Here is a 25,363-nt window from a genome sequence, read left to right on the forward strand (position 1 = left end):
GACTGAAGCAGTAGAAAATTTTATTCGGTATTACAACATGACAAGCTCCATTATCAGTCTAAACATGATTAATCCAGCATGTTACAAAAAAAGCACATCCATACAAGCACAATTGATATCCACACATTTTAACTACAATCTCACAGTATTTGATGGACAATACAACATTACTCTTTTTAAAACTATCTGTACATGATTTCTTCCTCCAGTGAAAAATCATAACCCGGGACAGAAAATCAAGTGTTTCACAGCGGCAAAATAAAAACATAACCATATAGTTCACACGTTGTCAGAAGATTCATTTGCTCCTATTTTGACTTCCTTCGTTTGGCCTGTGTGGGGCTGGCTCCAGTTTCTGTTGGAGTTTAGATAATACACGTGTGTTGACCATCATACGAATGTAGCAGTCCCCATTATTTATTACAGTATATGGTACCTTTTACAGCAGCATTTGTCCCCGGCCGGGCTGATCTCTTCCGAACACCACTGTCTGCAATTGGCTCCTCCTCCACTTCTTTCTCTGCGCGGGAGCTGCGTCTGCTCGGCCCCTTGGGTTTCTCCACAGCAGCTCTAGGAATAGCAGATACAAGAAAGACAAACAAGAGAAAGAAAGCAATAAAACACAGCATTATTAAAGAGGAGGCCAGTTCAACTCAGCACTACTCAGGAAGATAAAAATACCGCGCAGGACTCTGCTGTTTTTCCTCATCTACCACAGATATTGTCCATCTTCATCCTGACAGTTCCACTACGTCAACATGATGAACACTGCTTGTGTCTTTGCAGCGCAAATATGTACAAATACATACCTTGGTACTAAGTTGATGGGCGTCTTTCTTTTCTTTGCCCATCTGTGATATAAGTGGAAAAACAGCTGTAAACTATCAACTGTGCTGAACAAACATGGCTTCACTTCCAAACCATATTAAAACAATTTCCAGAAAAAGAGATGAGGCCATGAGTCAGTGGAGTTGTACTTTCTTGATAATAGACTGAAATTATACTTAACCTGAGACATGCATTAGTATGAGTCGTTTGTCGCATGCTAATCATACATACCATGTGCTGAAGCCACGAGGCTCATTGATTTCACCATGTACACCCTTGGCCAACCACATAGTCTCCCTCAGTTTCAGTAGTTAGAAATGTCTAAGCATTTCTTCTTCAAGAGCGCACGTCTTAAGGATAGGCCAACGTTTAAGATATCAATAATAAGGAACACCTCAATAAATCCCTTTTGTAGTTAAATCCAGCTAGTTATAAAACAGTAAAACAATACTTAATGTACAATAAATCTTACCCTTGATCAGGACCTGTCAAGGCCTCTTCACCTGAACAAGACAGAAAAGATGTCCGTGTCAACTCGTATTAAAAGTAGATATTGAGAAAGTTTTATTTTAGGAGCGTGATGACACACTCACTTGTCTTCTCACTGACAACAGGCTCTTCCGAAGCTTCTGGATGGATAGAATCTGAGGGAAGAAAGGAGTCAATACACATTCAGCTAAAATAAACAGAAAATAACCTATTACTCAGCTTGTGATACAAATAAATCAATGCCCATTATAAAACAATGTAAAAAGGACAGAACACAACATACATGAGTTAACATTTTACAGTGGGTACGGAAAGTATTCAATTAAAGTATTTCAATTTTTCACAGTTTCATTGCAGCCATTTGCTAAAATCCAAAAGGTTCATTTTATTTTTCATTAATATACACTCAGCACACCATTTTGACAGAAAAAAACAGAAATGTAAAATTTTTGAAAAAAAACCCTCAAAAATCACATGTACATAAGTATTCAGACCCTTTGCTCAATACTTTGTTGATGCATCTTTAGCATGTTCTCCCTGTGACTGCGTGGGTTCCCTCCGGGTACTCCGGCTTCCTCCCACCTCCAAAGACATGCACCTGGGGATAGGTTGATTGGCAACACTAAATTGGCCCTAGTGTGTGAATGTTGTCTGTCTATCTGTGTTGGCCCTGTGATGAGGTGGCGACTTGTCCAGGGTGTACCCCGCCTTCCGCCCAAATGCAGTTGAGATTGGCTCCAGCACCCCCCATGACCTTGAAAGGGACAAGCGGTAGAAAATGGATGGATCTTAGTCTAGTCAGGGAGGTGACCAAGAACCCGATGGTCACTCTGTCAGAGCTACAGCATTCCTCTTTGGAGAGAGGCGAACCTTCCAGAAGGACAGCCATCTCTGCAGCAATCAAGCATGTATGGTAGAGTGGCCAGACAGAAGCCAGTTCTCAGTAAAGAAGTTTACCAAAATGCACCTGCAAGACTCTCAGACCATGAGAAACAAACTTATTTGGTCTGATGAGACAAAGATTGAACTATTTAGCGTAAATGCCAGGTGTCATGTTTGGAGGAAACCAGGCACCGCTCATCACCAGGACAATACCATCCATACAGTGAAGCATGGTGGTGGCAGCATCATGCTGTGGGGATGGTGTTCAGCGGCAGGAACTGGCAACTGCAGCAATGTACAGAGACATCCTGAATGAAAACCAACGCTTCTCATCCAATCTGATGTAGCTTGAGAGGTGCTGCAAAGATAGGTTTGGGAGGTTTGTGGCATCTTATTCAAAAAGACTTGAGGCTGTAATTGCTGCTAAAGGTGCATCAAAAAAGTATTGAGCAAAGAGTTTGAAGGTGTGCAGGTGATTTGAGTTTTTTTATTTTTAATGATTTGCAAAAAATTCTGTCAAAATGGGGTGCTGAGTGTACATTGAGAAATAAAATTAAACTTTTTAATTTTAGCAAATGGTTGCAATTAAATAAAGAGTGAAAAATTTAAAGGGATCTGAATACTTTCCTTACCCACTGTATATACCATTAATTAGGGATTCTTAACCTTTTTGACTTCGGGGACCTTATAATGCAGGCCACAGTGGCCACAATCAGATTTTTTTTCCAGCAGGCTGTTTAGATTAGTAAAATGCGATCTTTATCAGACTCCAGTTTAAACGCACACAGGACCCAATGTGGCCTCGACGTCACTTGCATGCGAAGTTCGATAAACTGAAAACAAATGAACAAGGAAGTCGCTACTACTACTATTACAATATACATTGAAAGTCGCCACACCTTAAAAATAAGTGTTTTTTATGTGAATAAATTAAGAGTATTATAATGTAAATTAATATATATATATATATATTGTAATATATTTTGGAGGGTTCTATTCTTTTTATGGCTGTTAAGTAGAGGCATTGCAGATATCCTCATGGATCTACGTTCGCTTTATTTTTCAACTCATTTACTTTACTTATTGTACATAACATGTAAGCCAATACGGGACAGTGTACACGTCAATTCCGGTCCTTCGCTATTTCTTTGGAATCAAAGTACATATATATAAATTAGGCCGCCGGAAAAATACTTCGCTCAAACAGGATATTGTGATAACGTATCCACTTCCGTTGGCGGGCTGTGTCTTTCCCTGCACACACAAATGACATAGCTTGCCCAAAGATCGTATTTCCATTTAAACCGAAGTCATATTAAAAAAGATCAGATTTCAATCGGATTTGGACTACCTCCTGTTGGGGCCCAAATCTGATGCGAAATGCACTTTGGAGCATTTAGACTGGAAAAAAATATCCCATCTGTGTCATTTGAGGGGCCAATAACTTTAGCTCCAGACTTCTTCTGTTTGACATTACTGTCATTACTGCCACAAGTGGTGGGAAAGTGTATTACAACTCAGTATTGCTTCGGGTCATACAGACCACAGCTGAGAAACAGATACAAAACTAAAATACATAAACAAAATACAATGCTTTGCAAATCCTTTTCAACCTATATTCAATTGAATACACTGCAAAGACAAGAAACTTACCGTTCGAACTGGTAAACTTTGTTATTTTTTGCAAATATTAGCTCATTAGGAATCTGATGCCTGCAACATGTTTCAAAAAAGTTGGCACAAGTGGCAAAAAAGACTGAGAAAGTTGAGGAATGCTCATCCAACACTTATTTGGAACATCCCACAGGTGAACAGGCTAATTGGGAACAGGTGGGTGCCATGATTGGGTATAAAAGCAGCTTCCATGAAATGCTCAGTCATTCACAAACAAGGATGGGGCGAGGGTCACCATTTTGTGAACAAATGCGAGACAAAATTGTTTAACAACATTTCTCAACCAGCTATTTCAAGGAATTTAGGGATTTCACCATCTACGGTCCATAATATCATCAAAAGGTTCAGAGAATCTGGAGAAATAACTGCACATAAGCAGCAAGGCTGAAAACCAACATTGAATGCCTGTGACCTTCGGTCCCTCAGGCAGTATTGCATTAAAAACCGACATCAGTGTGTAAAGGATATCACCACATGAGCTCAGGAACACTTCAGAAAACCACTGTCAGTAACTACAGTTTGTCGGTACATCTGTAAGTGCAAGTTAAAAATCTACTATGCAAAACAAAAGCCATTTATCAACAACACCCTGAAACGCTGCCGGCTTCGCTGGGCCCGAGCTCATCTAAGATAGACTCATGCAATGTGGAAAAGTGTTCTGTGGTCTGACGAGTCCACATTTCAAATTGTTTTTGGAAACTGTGGACATTGTGTCCTCCGGACCAAAGATGAAAAGAACCACCCTGATTGTTATAGGCGCAAAGTTCAAAAGCCAGCATCTGTGATGGTGTGGGGGTGTATTAGTGCCCAAGGGCGTGGGTAACTTACACATCTGTGAAGGCACCATTGATGCTGAATGGTACATACAGGTTTTGGAGCAACATATGTTGCCATCCAAGCAACGTTATCATGGACGCCCCTGCTTATTTCAGCAAGACAATGCCTAGCCATGTGTTACAACAGCGTGGCTTCATAGTAAAAGAGTGCGGGTACTAGACTGGCCTGCCTGTAGTCCATACCTATCTACCATTGAAAAAGTGTGGCGCAATATGATGCCTAAAATACACAACGAAGACCCCGGACTGTTGAACAACTTAAGCTGTACATCAAGCAAGAATGGGAAAGAGTTCCACCTGAAAAGCTTCAAAAATTGGTCTCCTCGGTTCCCAAACGTTTACTGAGTGTTGTTAAAAGGAAAGGCCATGTAACACAGTGGTAAAAATGCCCTTCTGCCAACTTGTTTGCACTGTGTTGCTGCCATTAAATTCTAAGTTAATGATTATTTGCAAAATAAAATTAAGTTTCTCAGTTCAAACATTGAATATCTTGTCTTTGCAGTGTATTCAATTGAATATACGTTGAAAAGGATTTGCAAATCATTGTATTCTGTTTTTATTTAAGAATTACACAACTTGCCAACTCTACTGGTTTTGGGTTTTGTATTTTTTGGCGGCCCTATGTTTAGGAAACACTGCTGTAAATGGCCCTAATTGGACCAAAATTTACACCAAATTTTAAGGATTAAGAGAGGTTTACCTGGTATGGTATTTATAGTTTCAGCAGGAGTCACCACTTGTGTAATGGTAGGCTCAAAAGACAGAGGTCCAGCCTGAGAAAGAGGAACTCCACTGACGCTAGCAAGAGGAGATGAATTTGTAGGTGGGGCATCCTGAATAGATCCAGGCACAGCAACAATTGGAGCAACAGATGGTACTGGATTTTGAACAGGGGTGACTGTAGAGAGTAAGGTGGCTGAGGAGACGGCAGTGGTCACACCAACTACAGTGACAAGGGGATTCTGAGAAGTCACAGCATGTGTGAGATTTGAGATCGAAGCTGAAGTACTAGGCAAGGAAGCCTGGGTAGGAACAGAAATCTGACCAGGAACTGTCATATAGGAGGAGACTGCTTGTGTAGTAATGTTTGGCCCTGCAACAGTGGTGTGGGCCACTACAGGCATGACATGGGGTGGAGCTGCCACAACGGAGGACTGGGCAGGTATCTGGGAATCAGCAGTTGCAGAGAAAGCTGTGGTTACCTGTGTCAGCTTACTTTTCAATTGGGCAGTGGAAGAATGAGACATGGGGCCCTTTCTAAGTGTGCTTGGACTTGAGCAGGGAGGAGGAGATACAATGGTAGGCTGAAAGGATGATGATGCTGAAGAGCTCGAATACGATGGCTGACTGGCTGGGGGACTTGACTTCTGAGCAGAAGTTGCTTCACTTCGATTCTCTATTTTAAGAGTCCCATGAGTGATTTGCTGAGGAACTGAGGGGGCACCAATTGGGGTGGATGAGGACACACTAGTTTGAAGCTGTCCAACAGTGCTTCGGGCAAGATGAGAGGTGGTTATGTTCCCTCCTAAAGCCTGTGTGGCGCTTGGGGCAGTAGAAAGTTGGATATTGGTAGTAGACATTTGGATAGGTCCCACCATCGTGACTGACTGAGATACTACTGTGGAATTGGATGACACAGTCGGTACTTGAAAAATCGGGTTAATAAAAACAGGGGTGGTGGTGATAAACTGAGGTGGTCGAGGGACAGGTGTCTGATGTCGGATATCCTGTGGCCGAATATTCTTGTTTGGGAGTGCTACCATTGTGGGGACCTTAGATGCAGCAACTTGAGATGTTGTGGCAGAAGTGATGGGGTTAGGTGTAACAAATACAGTGATCTGGTTTGGAGAAATAGAACTAGACGAAGCAGGAATTTGTATAACCGAGTGAACACTTGTTATAGGTTTAGGGCCCATGCCAGGTTTGAGAGTCACATTGGATTGGCTAGGGCTAGAATTGATGTTCGAACTGGCACTAACTGCTAAAGAAAGATTGGTGTGAGTTGAAGTAATTGGGCTGGTGCTTACACTCTGGGCAACATTAGTGTTACTGAAGTTTGGACAAAGGGTGGTATTTACATTTAGATTGGAAGTGACACCAGGAGAGGACAAAGGGTTTAGCGTATGACTGTGAGTGCTATTGAAAGTCATGTTTGTACTCGGATTCATGTTGTGACTGTGAGAAGGGGTTGAAACAGCAGGTTTAAGTTTAGCTTCCGATTCATTAAGAGGTGCAGAAGGAGCAGAGGCTTGCATGTCTGCACTCTGAATATTACTGTGAAGTTGTCTATCTGAATTCACAGACAACTTGGAACTGTCTTTTCCAAGAACATCCCTAACTGTACTGCCATGCACAGGCCGGTGAAGCATGTTGTTGTCCAATAGCTGGTTGAGGGAAGTAGGAGCAGGTCTGACAGAAATTGATCCCTCAGAGTCTTGCAAAGGTGCTTTGTGTGTTGGCTGTCTATCTACTGCCCCAGCCTGCAGCTCCAAGTCAGATTTAGGCTGCTGAACAGTGGGGAGACGAGGACTTGTCATTCTAGGAGCTGATAGATCCCTCACAGGCTGAGACTGAGACATTGGACGTTGGTCTGCTGTTGTCGTTAAGTTACTTTCTCGGACTCCCTCAGGTAAACCATGGAAGGTACTCTGAGTCTGATGTGTCTCCATGCTACCACTCAATTGTGAAGCTAAAGATACTGCATTTGGAGTTACTGAGGTAGGGCTTAGCATCATAGTTTGCCCCTGAGGGCTGACCAGTTGTTGAGGTTGTGGAGGGCAGGTGATGGTTACTTTTGTCCCTTTTTGTCTTCCAGGACTTGGTGTAGCTGACTTACGACTAGAAGCTGGACTTGACCTACGACTGTTGCTTGGACTTGCCCTTTTACTTTGTCCTCCAGACTGTTTGTCCTGTTTAGTGCCTCCTCCAGGACCAGTAAGAAAAGGCTGCTGAGTACTGTTAGTGTTGTTTCCACCACTTACATTGTTGCTGTTGTTGCCTGGTAAATTTAAGTTTGGAGGTGCCTGTCCAATGGCTTTCAAAGTTGTTGGGTTAAGCCCTTGCTGATCAAACCCTCTGTTTAAGTTAGACTGCCTAGGAGGCAGAGGAATGTTTATTTTAGGCGGAAATAGCCCAGCAATTGAAGCATTGAGCCTTTCTGGGGAAAGATTGATTTCAGAGGGCTCAGTGCTAGGGGGACGATTAGTTGGGGTGAGGGGGTGATGGTATGGTCTGGGGCTGGCCCTGTTGGGAGTTTTTGGTCTGGAACTTTGTGAAGTTGTGGGGACATTGGGGAAATGAATGCCAGACATAGGTCCTCCTTGTTGAGGCTGAGTCGGTAACTGTTGTTGGGGACTGGCCCCAGTGTGCTGGGCCACTGACGGTGCAATAGGGCCTTGTTTCGTCACATGTGAGGTGGGACCCTGGTTAGCAATCATCTGTTGGGCCCCATTTCCAGGCTGCATGCCAATTTCGGGACCACTTGGCCTGTCCGGTTTTTGGTGGATCCCAGAAGCGGTCTCCTCAGAACCAGTTCCTTGGGGGCCCTGTGCTGAATCAGGAAGTGACATTCTCCGTGCAGCACTCGCAAGCTAAAAGACAATACACAGTACAACCGATTCAACAAAAAAAACTCAGTAAACTCAAAATACAATTTAAGTAGCTCAAAATACAAAGTCGATTAAAAAAATCCATCCTACTCTAAGCGTTTTTTACAGATTATCTAGGAACTGTGGTCAAGCAGGCATACATCGTGGGAAGATACCCAATCACAGACTACTCCTTTGTGAGATTCCTTTTATCCTAGCAGTTTTTGGTACCCACACAAGCACAGAGAGAAAATCTCATTTTGATGGCAATGCATACTGTAACATGTTTAGAGTTACTGTGTTATTTCCCAGAACTCAAAAATTGTTAAAATGTTTCATATACGGTAGTCAGCACACGCCCTTACCTGAGGATTTATAATCAGGGGCATCCCTCTAGCTTTGTCAGGCGACTGTGCTAATCCTGCATGTCCTTGAAGGCTGATCATTACAGGCAAGTTCCCTTGCTGTGACACAGGAAGTCTCTGCGCGTCAGGTTGATTGCCAATGCCACGAGGAGGGAGCTGACCTCCTGGGGCAATGGACATGCGATTTTTCTGCTCTTGCTGCATCTTAAGCATCATCAGCATCTGCTGTTGTAGTTTGTGGTTTAAATTCAGTAGGTTTGAATATTGTAAAGTCCTGAGTCACTTCAAATAAATGTAATAAAGGTAAAGTATTGTGAAACAATAAAATTACCTGTTGTTGCAGATGTTGTTGCTGACCTTGCTGCTGCGGCTGCTGTTGCTGCAGCTGATGAGGGTGTATTTGGGGTTGGCCTTGACCTGTAGCTTGAGGTCCTGTCATCCCTTGAGCATTCTGAAGGCCTTGCATCTGCAACTGTTGCATCTGCTGTTGCATCTGCTGCTGCTGTTGTAGTTGCTGCTGCTGTTGTAGTTGCTGCTGCTGTTGTTGCAATTGCTGCTGCTGCTGCTGTTGCAATTGCTGCTGCTGCTGTTGTTGTTGCATGTGCTGCATTTGTTGTTGCTGCTGCTGCTGCTGTTGCAGCTGCTGTTGATGTTGTTGTTGTTGCAGCTGCTGTTGCATAAACTGCATTGGTACCTGCTGTAATACTCTTTGATCACCAGGTTGGCCAGGAAAACCTTGAATCAAACACATACCAAATAGAAGCATGTTAACATAAAAAATACAAGCAACGTTGCTACAAAATTAAGACAACTGCCTACATAATCAGTAAAAATATTTCTATTGTCACTAACTTTTGTTTGCCTGACACTCACTCTCATCCCAAAAATGTGGTATTACAACTGCCTACATCCATCCATCCATCCATCTTCAACCGCTTATCCGGAATCGGGTCGCGGGGACAACAGCTCCAGCAAAGACCCCCAGACTTCCCTCTCCAGAGCAACATTAGCGACTTCCTCCTGGGGAATCCCGAAGCGTTCCCAGGCCAGAGAGGAGATGTAATCCCCCCATCTGTTCCTTGGCCTGCCGCGGGGCCTCCTCCCAGTGGGACATGCAACGAGGACCTCCCTAGGGAGACGCTCGTGAGGCATCCGCACGAGATGCCCGAACCACCTGAGCTGGCTCCTTTCCAAGCGAAGGAGCAGCGGCTCTACTCCGAGTCTCTCTCGGGTGACTGAGCTTCTCACCCTATCTCTAGGGGAGATGCCAGCCACCCTTCTGAGAAAACTCATTTCGGCCGCTTGTATCCGCGATCTTATTCTTTCGGTCATGACCCACACTTCATGACCATAGGTGAGAGTAGGAATGTAGATAGCTCGGTAGACTGAGAGCTTTGCCTTCTGGCTCAGCTCTCGTTTCGTCACAACAGTGCGGCAGAGAGACTGCAATACTGCCCCAGCTGCTCCGATTCTCCGGCTGATTTCCTTCTCCATCTTTCCCTCACTCGTGAACAAGACCCCAAGATACTTAAACTCCTCCACCTGGGACAGAGTCTCGTCCCCTACCTGGACTGTACAATCCATCGGTTTCCTGCTGAGAACCATGGCCTCAAATTTGGAGATGCTGATCCTCATTCCAGCCGCTGAACACTCGGCTGCGAACCGATCCAGTGAGAGCTGAAGGTCACGAACCGAAGGTGCCATCAGGACGACATCATCTGCAAAGAGCAGTGACGCAACCTTTAGCCCCCCAAGACGTATACCCTCTCCGCCATGGCCACGACTCCGCCTAGAAATCCTGTCCATGAAAATCACAAACAGGATAGGTGACAGAGCGCAGCCCTGGCGGAGACCAACCCCCACTGGAAACGGATCCGACTTACATCCAAGCACCCGGACACAACTCTCGCTTTGGTTGTACAGAGATTGGATGGCCCTCAGCAGGGTTCCCCTCACTCCGTACTCCCTCAGCACCTCCCACAAGATCTCCCGGGGGACGCGGTCATACGCCTTCTCCAAATCCACAAAGCACATGTAGACTGGATAGGCATACTCCCAGGCCTTCTCCAGGATTCCCGCAAGAGTAAAGAGCTGGTCAGTTGTTCCACGACCAGGACGGAATCCACATTGCTCCTCTTGAATCTGAGGTTCGACTATCGGCCGGACCCTCCTTTCCAGTACCTTGGCGTAAACTTTCCCAGGGAGGCTGAGTAGTGTGATACCCCTGTAATTAGCACACACCCTCTGGTCCCCCTTTTTGAAAAGGGGAACCACCACCCCAGTCTGCCACTCCCTCGGCACTGTCCCAGACTTCCACGCAATGTTGAAAAGGCGTATCAACCAAGACATCCCCTCAACACCCAGAGCCTCCAGCATTTCTGGACGGATCTCGTCAACCCCCGGCGCTTTGCCACTGTGGAGTTGTCTAACTACCTCAGTGACTTCACTCCGAGAGATCGACGCCGAGCCCCCATCATCCTCAGGCCCTGCTCCTATCAGGGAGGGTGTGTCTGATGTAATTGGGTTCAGGAGTTCCTCAAAGTGCTCTTTCTAACGCCCTACGACTTCCTCACTTGAAGTCAGCAAAGTCCCATCCTTGCCATACACAGCTTGGATGGTTCCCTGCTTCCCTCTCCTGAGGTGCCGTATGGTCTTCCAGAACAGCTTTGGTGCCGCCCGATAGTCCTTCTCCATGGAATTCCCCGAACTGCTCCCACACCCTCTGCTTAGCCTCGTCCACAGCCACGGCCGCTGCCCTTCGGGCCTGTCGGTACCTTGCAACTGCCTCCGGAGTCCCCCGGGATAACATACCCCGGTAGGACTCCTTCTTCAGTCGGACGGCTTCCCTGACCACCACTGTCCACCAGGGTGTTCGAGGGTTACCGCCCCTTGAGGCACCTAAGACCTTCTGCCAACAGCTCGCAGCTGCAGCTTTAGCAATAGAGGCTTTGAACATTGCCCATTCCTGTTCAATGTCCCCAACCTCCACAGGGATGGCAGAGAAGTCCCTCTGTCCGGAAGGACTTCAACTGCCTACATGATCAGTAAAAACCTTACTATTGTCCCTAACTTTCATTTCCCTGACACTCTCACCCCAAAAATGTGGTATTACTGTAATGGCCATTTTTTGACAACTTTTGACATTTGCAATCAAGCAATTTACTGTTGTACTACTTCAAGATGTCTAGGGCTTCTCGGTTTAGGCTTCTGCCCCCGGGACTCAACCCCAGATAAGCGGAAGAAGATGGATGGATGACTACTTCAATATGCTGCAAAAATTCTGATATCATCCAAGTGTGATTCATCTAGAGCTGCAGCTATCGAATATTTTAGTAATCGAGTATTCTATCAAATATCCCAATCGATTAATGGAGTAATCAAATAAATCATATTTTTGCTTGATTTTGTATTTTTTTTGTCCTGTTCAGCTTTTCAGACAAATCATATTGTTGATGTAGATGCCCATATCGGCTGTACAAATTTACCTTACAAAAGAGAAGTGTGGGATACTTCTCTTGTTGCCTTATTTGTATTTTGACTTTATTAAATGGATTTATATTATTTTTGGTGCAGCCGGGCCGGAGCAATATTTTTGTTTAATTAAGGTTTAATTATACATGTTAAGGGCAGCACGGTGGAAGAGGGGTTAGTGCATCTGCCTCACAATACGAAGGTCCTGAGTAGTCTTGGGATCAATCCTGGGCTCGGGATCTTTCTGTTTGCATGTCCTCCCCGTGACTGCGTGGGTTCCCTCCGGGTACTCCGGCTTCCTCCCACCTCCAAAGACATGCACCTGGGGATAAGTTGATTGGCAACACTAAATTGGCCCTAGTGTGTGAATGTGAGTGTGAATGTTGTCTGTCTATCTGTGTTGGCCCTGCGATGAGGTGGCGACTTGTCCAGGGTGTACCCCGCCTTCCGCCCGATTGTAGCTGAGATAGGCTCCAGCGCCCCCCGCGACCCCAAAGGGAATAAGCGGTAGAAAATGGATGGATGGATGGATATACATGTTAAGATGTGCCCTCAATTATTGTGTTTGGCCTAATTGTCCTTTATTTCCTAAACGCCTGTTTTCATTATTGAAGGCTGACACGCACGGCTGAAATGCGTCCGTCGTTGATTGTGCCAATTTGTGTGTGCTAATAAAAACATGCGCTCACAGCCCTATGTGCAGTGTGGTGTGCCCGCTTTAACAAAGTTATTGTCTCTCGTGCGTTTTTAAGTGATTATTACATGGTGCCGTTTAAATGGTGGTTTCTCCACGCAAATCAGCTGAGCTGTTTTCAACCTGCCAATATAAAACAATATAAAAAGACAAACCACTTAATGACGACAACAGTTTTACATTTTAAGAATGCAATACAGTTCATTGCATTATTTGCATGCAAAATAGTAATCAATGTTCATCTTGCCATCATAACCTGTTTGAGATGAAAACACATATATATATAAAATTAGTTAAAAAATAATATTCCCTATATATATAAAATTAGTTAAAAAATAATATTCCCTGAGAAAGTTAAAATAAAACTATATTCTCAGTATCAAAAATAAAACAATAAGAACAGTTTTCATTATATCAAACATAAAAAGTGAATTAGGTAGTGCCTTTAATACCGCATTTGAAAGATGCAACCAGTGATGAGTCACCACCAAGCAAAAACCGCACATGCTCAGAAAAGTAGTGTCAGATTTACTGCCTGTACGAGCACCCACTGGCAGAAATGTAGATCGACGCCTATGCTATAGAGACTATAGTGGGTGCAAGTGCAAGCTATCCAAGTACCATGTGGTTGCATGACTTGAATAACCCGAATAACTTTGCACAAATACTTTCGCATGGTTACTAATTGAACACGACAGCTTTGATAGCGTTGTTAATTTTCAACACCTTTTGGCGGCATTGAATGACTTTGTGGGAGTGAAAGAACACATCCTGGTTATCATAATGAATAACATTTATTTTACTAACACAACTTTTGCATTTACATTTGATAATAGATGACTCACCTCGCATCTGGACGTCCCTCAAATCGGATGCTTTCTCGACAGGTGCTACAGCATCGAACTTGTGCTATTGTGGTATGCGAGCTCCACTTTGCAATGTTTGCATACTACTGCGTTTTCCTTTGATTTTTTTGTGAAGTGTTCCCACACTTTAAGAAGCGACAAAAGTTGTCTAATGCCCTCGTTTTGCTATGGCTCTTGTCCACTGCTTTATGCGGCGTCTGCAATTACGAGTTATGACGGCGAAAAGGTTTTCTAAACTCAAGCGTATTTAAAAGAGCGGTGTTTGTGCAGTGCAGGGGGCGTATGATCTGTGACGTGAACATGCTGTGCAATACCTAAACAGTCCGTGCAAAACTTGAGCTTTGACTATTGTTTACTAAACGAGGAAAAATGCCGTAAAAAAAATTAACGACGCCTCGAGGCAGCAACTATTCCTCGAATACATTCTGTAATTGAATTACTCGAGGACACGTTTCAGCTCTAGATTCATCTGTGCATCTACAATTATGCAGCAGAGATTGGCTCACATTACATGTAAAATCTTATTCAAATGCACCTTTAAAATTTGATTTAAAAGTGTAACATTTTATAATCGTTATTATATTGTATATAGCAGAACAAACGAACAATACCTGCAGGCCTATTGTGGCCCGAGCTATCCAGGCCCAAACTCTGTTCACCACCTAAATTTTGCAGTTCAGAATCCTCCATAGTACCAGTCACATCAAGACCACTGGAAAATAAAGGGAATAAATTAAATATTTTTTAAATTTAGTTGTAATGTTAGCATACATTGATCTGGTTCTGCAAAAATACACCTAGGAAAGCACATACAATTAGCAAATGCTTACCCTAGCGCCTCTCCTTGCTGGGGTCCTTCTCCATCTTTGGGCTTCTTCTTTCGTGCAGGTTTCTTCTTTTTCGGTTTGACCTGGTTACCCCCACCTGCTTTTCCACCTGGTCCAAACTGGCTGGCTGAGATATCACTCTGCAGTAGATTTACCAACAGCGGGCTTGTCAATGTTACATCTTTACTGACAGGAAAACCACCTGTCTGTGCACAAGGTCCCCCCAATGGAACCTGACCCGGGAATTGTGAGTTAAAGTTCATGCCATGACCTGCAAAGTGTCCATTTCCCATTTGCATTTGCTGTGGGCCCCCCATCATGCCTTGTGGCTGCTGTACCTGCATATCAGGGACCATCTGTTGGACCCCCAAATCGCCAGTTCCGCTATTGGGATCTCCCAACGGATGTGGGAGTGGTTGAGAAGCCTGTTGCTGCTGCTGCATCACCACTTGCTGCTGCTGTTTTTGCTGCTGCTGTAACTGCTGCTGTTGCAACTGCTGTTGAATAAGAGGGTGACCAGCAGGGAGCCTCATTTGTTGTCCATGCATGCCCATTACTTGATTAGGATTGCCAGTAAGTGGAACCTGCTGAGGCTGCTGCTGGTTCATCTGCTGGTGGTGGTGGTGCTGCTGCTGCTGCTGCTGCTGAATCTGTTGCTGATGTTGTAATTGATGCTGCTGCTGTTGTAACTGCTGCTGTTGAAGATGAGCCATTTGCTGCTGCTGTTGTGGAGTCATCTGCTGCGGGCCAACCTGGCCCTGAAACTGAGCCATGTTTCCTGTAACATTTGGCGAGGGACCACGCATCATCTGGCCAGGCATGACCCCAGGAGGCATTTTCCCTACAAACGCCTGTTTGTTGCCTTGCATTTGACTTGCAACCATTTGTTCCATCATGGAATTTTGCTGCTGCTGCTGTTGTTGCTGCTGATGCAGGACCATTGCCTGATGCCCTTGACCTCCAACCATCTGACCCTGCCCATGAATCACCCCCTGGCCTTGCTGAGGCATCATTTGCTTGGGTGGGGTCATCCCTCCTCTCTGCCCTTGACTGAGAGGCCTTGAGAGGACAGTCTGACCTCCACCCTGGCCTTGAACCACCTGGCTGGGGGACGAGGACACGGGTTGGGCCTGATGCTGGAGGCCCATCATCTGATTCTGAAGGCCTGGCTGCTGCTGCTGGGTCATGCTAGGCCCAGTAGCTGTGCCAGGGGACTGACCTGCCATGCCACTTTGTACACCCATAACATTGGGTTGGACATGTGGTGGGCCTTGCATTGAATTTGGTGTCGAAGATGACTGCTGAACTCCTGATGCAAACAGACAGGGAAAAGGGGCAGTTTACACATATGAAGTTAACATAAGTGACATTGCTACCTTCAGCTACTTGACTGTGTGTAATTATAATTAGGTTGAATCATGAACAAAGTTGAACTAGATAAAACAAGTGAAAGTATGTGTATCACAAAGTGTGTAAACACTTGAATTAGATTGTCATAACCCAAAGCTAAATTTGACACTAAAAGTTATTGTGAACATGGATACAGTCTTCACTCACCACATCATGCTTCAAATATTGCGGCTTCACTTCATCACAGATTTTTTAAAGCATATTCTACATATCTTTGGCCTAAATTACGGTAAGTGTTAAATTGAGTCTTAATATGTCCTATATGTCTTACAGTGCCCACAGCCCTAGGGAGGATAAGCGGTATAGAAAATCGATGGATGGATGTATAACAGCGCAGTCTTATTTTGTAATATTGGCGATCGATAAAGATAGTCACCAAGTGCGACTTTCGTTACTGGTAAAGGGTGACATATGGAACACGGCAGCGATTAGGCGCCATCTTTTCCACGACAATCAACTTGAATAACTTTTTGATGCACTTTATCTTCGACTCCTGGTTCATCAAAACACATCTCCATATTGGTGAGCCTTTGAGGTGAGCAACAGCGGGACGTAGCAGGACTCAATGGGATTTGGCACACCACTTAATGCTAAAAAGACTTCTATCAGCAATTGTCCAGGCTATGTTAAGTAGAGATGATCTTTGCTGATTAAGGATGCACTTCACCTTCGACAGCAATAACCACATGACATTGGTGAGCCTTGTGAGCGATGTGGAATGACAAAGCACGACACGTAATGCTAACAACACAGCTAATGGACGAGGCTATCTTAGGTGCAACTGTCAAGTTGACTAAGTTTTTGCAGAACAACACAGCTATAGTTTCACCATAACAAATCCCAGTTATGAAAGTAATATTGTAGCAAAATTATTTGCAAATGCGTATCTCAATCTATGCGTTTATAATCCAATTCATGTGTCTGTGTACTTATATGTGTGTCTGTATATCAGAGTGTGTGCGTGATCAGAGCTGTGTGTTTTAAGTTTTTTGTCTGTATTGTTTTGTCGGTGCATGGGTAAAAAAAATCAGTTACAGACAAACAACTCTTTTTACAACTTTGGATAGCTGCACAGCCGGACAACTCTTACACGGCAGAAGTGTCGCAAAAGTCACGTGTAAAAAGACGGCCAGTCAGGGTTCCTGCTTCACACAAATCTGATTACAGACACACAAATATTTTTATGCGCACACAACTCTTAGACTCAGATTGCATTGCACATAAACACATCTGAATACGCGCACACGATTATGATTACACACACACAACTCTTTCACAACAGAAATGTAGCAAAAAGTCATGTGTAAAAAGACAGTCAAACGAAGAATTACCGACAGATTTTTTTTTTTTACCCACAAAAATCAATACTGACAGACAACTTAAAACATGCACAAGCGGATCTGTTTACACACACACGCACGCAGAGATACAGACACAAACATTACAGACACGTGAATTGAATTACAGACACACATATTGAGATACCCATTTGCAAGTCATTTTGCCAGAATAATACTTTGATACTCAATTCAAACTTAGAGAATGTGACAAAGTATTTCCACGTACTGGCCGTGTTGGCTATAGCAATGATACTTGGAGGATCATTGGGCTACTGGTAAGTACTGTAATCTACAGTAGAACGCAACCAATAATGTTAAAAAAAACAAAAACATTTTTAGAAGGTTGTAAACCGTTCATATGCTCCAACTATGAAAATATTCGACTTATTAATAATAATCATACTTTGTGGAAATTTGTTTACCATTGTCAGGCCTGGAACCAATTACCAATTAATAACCGATGGACGATTGTAACACACAATGTCAATGGTTACATTTAAGACGCCAATCATTAATTCAAACTTAAAAATATGGTTTGGTGACAGACTCCGTGTATCATTTGTTTTTCCACGTGAAACCAACACTAAACAGAAAACTACATGTTTCTCATAAGTCATTTTGCAAGTAAAACAATGTGTCATGTTTTTTTGTACATATATTGATTAAATCAAATATTAAAAAAAGAATAAGTGCATAAACGTATTTTTTGTAAATCCATTTAAAACGATGAGTTCACCAGGAAGCGGTTTGACATGGTAAATTTGGAGGCTTTTGCTGACATAATTACACTTTTGGAAAGCGACAAAACACAATGTGAAATATAGACCACTTTGAAGTAAAGGTGTCAGTGAACGCGTCTATCAAACAGATTCGCAAACATTGAATTTTTAACGCCTGTTATTTGCTCAATTTTCTATTTGATAGATGATGAATTCGCAAAAAACGAGAAGTTATACATTTTTAGTCTTTGTTTAAAAAGTGAAAGTGAAAAAGTGATGTTTTTGTTTTTCTAATGTTGGTTTAAAAAAAACAAAAGCTACTAAGGGCATTTTACCTGTGTGTGTCAATGTTTGGCTACTCTGTAGCTGCTGACTGGATCCTTGACTGGGGGTTCCTGGAGTATTAGCGCTCACCTGACCTTGAGAAAAGTTTGGGTTTGGGAAGCCCATAGGCCGCTTTGGCATACCTGTAATTAGTACTCATTGACTTAGTCATGTAAGCTATCAAGTGTTTTCTCATAAATAACATATTGTATATAGGGCTTGGTTATTTTAAGTGTGCAATGTCATTCACAACAAAAAAAGGTTACTGACCAGGATGAACTTGTGTTCCAGGTTGTCCATGTTGGGGCATTCCTATGAATCCTTGTTGCATGGTACCTTGTTGGTTGAGGGCTGCTCTTCCTGGTGAGCCAATACCCTGAGGAAAACCCTGTGGTGTTGTAGGCCTCTGAGCCATCATGGGGGGAGTACCAGGAGAACTCTGCTGAAAAGGAGATGATGAGGACCCTGGGGACTTGGCAGTGAGATTTCCCTGTGGGCCAGATGTCGGTGGAAGGGTTGGAGGAGGTCGAGGTGGCCCAACAATACCTCCAGGGCCAACCTGTGGTACTTTAGGCTGGGGGGCAGCAAACTGACCCATTCCTGCCTGCTGTTGCAACTGCCCCTGTCCAATTGCATTAAATACCTGACCTGCCTGCTGGCTACCAAATGGATAAGGTGGTGGAGGGTGACTGGGCGTCTGAACTGTGGCAAGAGAAGGAGGTCGTTGAACCATCTGGGCTTGAGGTGGAGGCTTCCTCCAGCCAGGGCCTCCTTGGGCAGCTGGTGTCTGAAGCATTCCAGAGGGGGTCCAACCAGGAGGCATTGCCATCTGGCCCGATGGGTTGAATGGATGTCTGGGTCCAAGTTGAGAGAGCTGTGCTTGCTGTTGAGCTTGTTGCTGTTGATGATGTTGTTGCTGAAGATGTTGCAAAGCAGCAGGGTTGATTGGTCTTCCAGCCTGCATATGATGGGCGGCCTGTGGAGGAATGGGACCAAGGGGACCAGCCTGTTGGTGTTGAAGTTGTTGCTGCTGAACTGACATGCCTGGCATCATTGGATCCATGACATCTAAATTAAGAATGTAAATTTGATGATATGATACAGTTCTTTGGAGTACACAACAGTAAAATATCTATAAGGGCTGTCAAAGTTGTGAGTTATCACCGGAGTTCGTAGCTGCTAGCAGCCATAGTGTTGCAAGGTTTTCCTTTAAGGGGAACTGCACTTTTTTCGGGAAATTTGCCTATCATTCACAATTCTTATGTGAGACAAGCAAATTTTTTTTTTTTTTTAATGCATTCTAATAATGTGTACCGCATTCTAATAAACGTTGACAAAAGTCAGCTAACAATGGCAGTCATGGGATTTGTTCTATTCCGCCTATTAAGCACTCTAAAAAAACCTATTACATGTAATATTTACAAATGTTGGTCATTTTAAGCATACAACGGCGTATTAATTTCAAGAATGCATCCCACCCAACGTTCAATATTTCTTTCAACAACAACTACTAATCATTGCAGATTTCATGAGAGCCAACAACGACTACTTTTGGACAATTGATAACCCAGAGACTTATATTTTTGAGCCAGAATATATGGAAGATGAGCTACAAGTTTTAGAAGCTAAGTGATAAGCAGATCCAGCAAGTAGGACAATTGCTAAAAGTTCAACAAGAAATACAAGCTACGAACATAATAAAACAATGTCTGCTCTGAGTGGGATGCCAACTTATGGGATGTTTATATCTTCCTGCTTAGATGAAGAATTAATCATAATTCTCAAGAAGGTAAAAGAAAAAAAGAAAAAGAAACAAGTGTCTTAGTCGTGTCTTTCTCATCACCACTGGGTCTAAGTAAAATGTCAAAATTGACGACTTCTCAGTGTATTGCCACAACCTTCTAATATACAAGTGAGATGCATGATTTATAATCTAGAATTAACGTTTACCAACTCAGAGGCGATGCAGCAGCTCACCGGCTCAGTATGTCAATAGCTGCATAAGCTACTTACCTCTCTGTGATCACGGCGCCGCTAAAAGTGTTTGTTTTTTTAACAACGCTAAAACTTGCTTAATATTCAGGTCACCACATGTACATGGAGTATTGTTGGCGGTTTTTGGATGTTTTTTAGAGGGCTTTATGGGCGCAACACTGTATATTACTTCCATTAGCTGCATTGTTAGCCTCCTCTGTATATTACGAATTACAATGCATAAAAAAAACAAAACATGTGTTCTTGTCGAACATAAGGATTGTGAATGATAGGCAAAAAGTTCCCCTTAAAGTCTCTTGCAAAGATTCTGAGTCGCGGGTTGTGATTTTTGGCGGCCTGTTTTTTAATGTATGGTTGCTTATATAGGCTTTCTTTTCTGTCCTCACAATAAAGCAAAGCTTGAGTGTATTAGTAGCGAACCCTAATCCTACACAACTTTTCCTGGTTGTGGTGCCCCCAATCACCTTAGCCTGCCCCAAAACACACTCATGTAAATGAGGGATTTGCAACTACACCAGAGCCCAGACAGACACACAAACTAAAGACGAGACGAGAGAGAATTTGTGGCAAAATTAGACTACAAAATGTAATTAATTATTATATACATCCATCCCTCTTCTACCGCTTGTACTTCTCGGGGTCGTGGGGGTACTGGAGCCTATCCCAGCACACTCCCCCAAAAAAAGGGGGTGGAACGAAGTGTTTTTTTATGTCGTTTTTACCATTTCCAGGTCTAAATTGGCTGTCAAAATGTACCAACATGTCAGATTACATCCTCGCCCTTCAGCTATCGAGGTGAGAGGCATGATTTATGATCTGCAATAAACTTTCACGAGCAAAGGAAGCAGCTTACCACCCCATGATGTAAACATAGACAAACATGCAAGTGGTCACAGTGCTGCTATGAATTGTTTGTGTGTGTTCGCGTTTATAATAACAATACCACTAGTACTTGATTAATATTCAAATCACAAAATGTAAATTGAGTATTGTTGGTCCTTTTTGGATGTTTTTATACTTTTATTTACGAGTTAGAATTCAATAAAAAAAATACATCTGTCCTTATGTTTTTCATATTGATTGTGAACAATAGGCAAAATTCCCCCCCAAAAAAGCAGTTCCCCTAGACTGGATTAGACCTCAGGTTAAAAGATTCTTATGTCTGTTCTGTGTGCATCTGTGTCTGTGTCCATTTTGTTAAAAAAAAACAATTCATGTTTAATGAACAAACATTTGCATAAATGAAAAAAATTGTCCAGTCTAAGGTTGGATGTACATTTAAATAAGGTGCACCTGTTAAAAATTAAAAACTATTATATGCGATTATTCGCAATTAAATATTTTAATTGTTTGACAGCCTTAATATATACAAGTACTGTACTTGTTTAAAGTATTTACCTGTTTGTGATGACGGTCTTGAAAGGCGTGGATGCATCTGTCCACTGCCACCTGGTACTAGTGCCTGACCTGGCATAGCTGGGCTTGGGGGGACCATCGAAGGATTGGTCATCCTCATTCCTATTTGTGGAAAAATGCATTATTCATTTATGTTGCCTAACAATAAAAAGTTACTGGGTGATTATCTTGAGGTGGGCAATTCCATTACTGAGTACTCCTGTACCAACGGAGACAAATAGATATTCAAGAATTGTTTCATTGTAGCAGTGAAAGACCAAATATACCTGGACCAGGCTGTCCTGGAAAACCAACATCCATTCTCATCTGGCCAGGTGCTCCAATTGGTCCGTTAACTCTAACTTCTTGCCCACGATTTGGTCCCCCTGCAACATTGATGGCCCCCTCTCCTGAGGAATAGTTGGACCAGTGCAAGTTACATCAAAAGCCATTCTCATCTTTGATTTGTGGTTTGTTAAAATTGTTTGAAATGGAATCACCATATACAACAAATGACTACTGCAACAAAATTGCAATAACATGCCATGAAGGTATAAATACATCATATGTTAAGTGGTCACAGAATTAAATGAAATTCAAAACTGTATCCACCTTCAATCTGCACAGAAAGAATCCCCAGGTCTCTGAGCTGCTGCTGGTTGTTCTGAGCCAGCAGCCTAAGTCTTTCAGCAGCATCCCGTGGAATGTTGAAGGTAACGCGCACACTGTTCCACGGCTCTACGTGATGTGGATGCAATTTATTGGATTCTAAAAAAGAACACAATTTACAATTTCAGTGTACAGGTAAAACTAAAACTAAAAAAAATTCAAAAAAATTCAAAAGCTTATTGTCATCAATTCAACTTCAAATGTGAAACTAAAATATGGAATAAACTCATTACATGTAAAGTGTGAGATATGTCAAGCCTTTATTTCTTATGATTATCATGGCTTGCAGTTTTTTAAAACCCCAAGTATAAAATAAAAAATTCAATTTGAGGTTTTCATAAGCTATAAACCAAAATTAATCAAAATTATATCAAACGAAGGCTTGAAATATCTTGAGTTGGATGTTATTATTCTATGCGTTTTATAAGCCTAACAAACACGCTGATCTGCGGTGTCCAATGTTTTCTCGTGTAGTAGCGACTTACTTTTATTTACGTAATACAGTATTCTGTTGACATGAGCTGCTTCATCGAAAAAAAGCAACCATCGGTGTCTATTAATTTACACTGCAGCCGCATCAAAAAATGATACCTTAGGTTTTGAAACTCTGATTTATACATCAAATAAAATATATACTAAAATAATCAGTTATTTGAGGCGCCAGTGACAAGTCAACTCTTCATCTACAAGAGGTAGCTCAATTCGACAGATCACAGACACATTTTTTGTTTACGCTTAATCCAACTGCTCAAAGAAGTGACGTCACGGCCACATTGGAGTAACATTGGGGCCTGAACACAGTCAATCCCTGAGGACCTGTCCAGAGATGCCTAGTTGGCAGGATCCTGGAAGCAGTCGTAGGAGACGGCTGGGCCTTCCCACATCCAACAATATATCTGGGACCCAGGAGGCAGGGTAAAAGGAGAAGACTTGCCACGCCAACTATGCCCCGCTGAACCGCCTGCGCACTTGATTCAAGTCATCTATGAAGTGGTGCCTTTCAGAGAGTGCGGCATGCGAGTGTGGCGAGCCTGAGCAGACTGCCGAGCACATCATCACCAGCTGCCCCCTAAGCAGCCTGCCCTCAGAAGCTGACCTTTTCCCACTGAGAACCAGAGACGAGGGTGTAGCTACATGACACTGAGTAGGCCATCTGATGGTATACGAAAGAAAAAGGGGCCTGTGCGCGTTTATACTGAAGTCTGATGAAGAACACATTTTACTTGCAGTGTAAACAGTCAGCTGGGAAAAATCTAATTTGGTCTACTTTGACCTGCAGTGTAAACATAGTCTATTTCATTAATACATTTCACCTTGTAAATCTAATTGCTGGAATAAAATAACTTTGCATGTTATGCATATTTTTTTGAGTTGTATCTATATACAAAATAGAAATCCGATTAAAAGAATGTTTACAAAACACACAGTCATGTAATACTGAGATCAATATTGATGCTATGGTGAAAATACAAATGTAATTCCACACATACAGTTAACATGTTGCAAGGCCATTCATACCAATTATGCGTTTATAATGCAAGGACAGAATGGTGTATGGTTAACATACTAACCCATATCAAGCATGTTAGGTAGACCGCTTAAAACCGTGTCCAGCTTATTCATGAAGTCTTCATCTTCCATATTCCCTTGAAAGGCAACAAAAACAGTAAAGTCTTCTTCTCCCTGATGTCTTTCTTCTGAGTTATATAGATGGTTGTCTCCATCCTGGACATTCGCAGGGCTTCCATGGCAACTCTCAGCATCATCACCAACACCAGAATCCCTGTCGGAGTCATCATCTTGCTCCGGGTCCTCCGTCCTGTGGGACAGCTGAGGTGAAGTGCCTCTGTGCGCCATGCTCCTCTTTCTAGGAGAGGCGTTGGGAGCCGTTTTATGCTAAAATTGCGCACAGAAACACAAGAGATCATGTCTGATGTGGACCACTGTCATTGTCAGGAGTGATGGCTGTGTCTCATCATCACACGAACAACACATCACATGGTAATTATTCTCACAAATATAAAAAAGTGTACACTGTGCAGGATTCAAGCATAGAAAGTCTGCACTTCAATTCAATGACGTCAAAACGCGAACGTCACTTGGACGTTATGCCTTGGGTTAGTCACTCTGAAACCCAAAATAATGCGTACAACAAATGTCTTGTTTTGGCACCGAATGGGGTGCAGGTGATGTCTTAACTACAAAAATGCAGACATTATTGTTTCATACTAGGAGTTAAATATTATATCTCCATGTAGCGTGGATGACATGGCCCAGCAGTAGCGGGCCTAAGCGCAAGCGTCTGCACAAGTTAAACAACCAGTCTAGTAAAAACAACACATGTATACAGCATTTAAAACATATGTGCGTTTTGCATTGCTTACTAAAATGCTTATTATTTAATGTACTTAGAGAATGGACAAAATCCGTGACCAGGCGGATCCTTAGCATCTACGCAAGCGTCAATTAGCAAGCGCTAGTGACATGCAGGTAATTCACCGCGGATGTATTAAAACGACAAATGATAGCGTCTCAGTTTCTAAAGGTTAACATGTGAGCTGCATATTATTTACGGTAGGTTACAATGTGATTCGAAAACGTCTTACCGCACATGTTCCTCTGAAAATGTAAGCGACCTATCCACATCTGCTAGCTAAATTAGCTAACAAACACGGATCACGAACTAGCCAGCTAAGCACTTCCGGTGAGGCTTTTAAAAATAAAACAAGCAGCATGAAGTATTTAGTACAGTAAACTTTTACAATTCAAATGTACTTAATGTTTAACTTTTATACATTATGCAATTATATCTTAATGTCATGATAAATAAAGTATTCTCATGTTAACTCATCATTATTATATTAATCCAACTGTATTCTGGAATACCAATTAATAATCAAGCACGGTGGTACAGTGGTTAGTGCATGTGCCTCACAATACAAAGGTCCTGGTTTCGAGCTTGGGCTCGGGATCTTTCTGTGTGGAGTTTGCA

At 42.8% G+C, this 25,363-nt stretch overlaps 1 protein-coding gene across 4 annotated transcripts; it reads right to left on the minus strand.

Moving 5' to 3' along the window:
* LOC133653497 (nuclear receptor coactivator 6-like) lies at positions 1-25,078 on the minus strand. 4 transcript variants are annotated; one of them, XM_062052826.1, is made up of 18 exons: positions 24,978-25,078; positions 23,943-24,267; positions 22,315-22,470; positions 21,990-22,112; positions 21,706-21,825; positions 18,583-19,380; positions 18,324-18,455; positions 14,858-15,828; positions 14,523-14,752; positions 14,304-14,404; positions 8,993-9,396; positions 8,662-8,886; positions 5,410-8,299; positions 1,422-1,472; positions 1,301-1,331; positions 810-851; positions 437-570; positions 1-355 (listed from the first exon to the last, which is right to left on the minus strand). In XM_062052826.1, exons 2-18 carry the CDS (start codon positions 24,226-24,228, stop codon positions 309-311), a joined length of 6,741 nt encoding a protein of 2,246 aa, XP_061908810.1. In that variant the 5' UTR covers positions 24,229-24,267; positions 24,978-25,078; the 3' UTR covers positions 1-308. The 4 variants fall into 4 exon arrangements, 3 of the variants coding, with proteins under 3 accessions (XP_061908810.1, XP_061908808.1, XP_061908807.1); XM_062052824.1 differs by having other exon boundaries at positions 8,662-8,883; positions 14,523-15,828; XM_062052823.1 differs by having other exon boundaries at positions 14,523-15,828.
* Positions 25,079-25,363: the final 285 nt, after the last annotated feature.

This window comes from Entelurus aequoreus, linkage group LG07 (genome assembly GCF_033978785.1).
Source record: "Entelurus aequoreus isolate RoL-2023_Sb linkage group LG07, RoL_Eaeq_v1.1, whole genome shotgun sequence".
Taxonomy (NCBI): domain Eukaryota; kingdom Metazoa; phylum Chordata; class Actinopteri; order Syngnathiformes; family Syngnathidae; genus Entelurus; species Entelurus aequoreus.

Coding starts and splice junctions, on each gene's coding strand:
- LOC133653497 (XM_062052823.1), bottom strand. CDS start 24,228: ATGGCGCACAGAGGCACTTCACCTCAGCTGTCCCACAGGACGGAGGAC. Junction 21,826..21,989: donor TCCAGGACAGCCTGGTCCAG/GTATATTTGGTC, acceptor TTCCACAAATAG/GAATGAGGATGACCAATCCT. Junction 18,456..18,582: donor TGGAACACAAGTTCATCCTG/GTCAGTAACCTT, acceptor TACTAATTACAG/GTATGCCAAAGCGGCCTATG.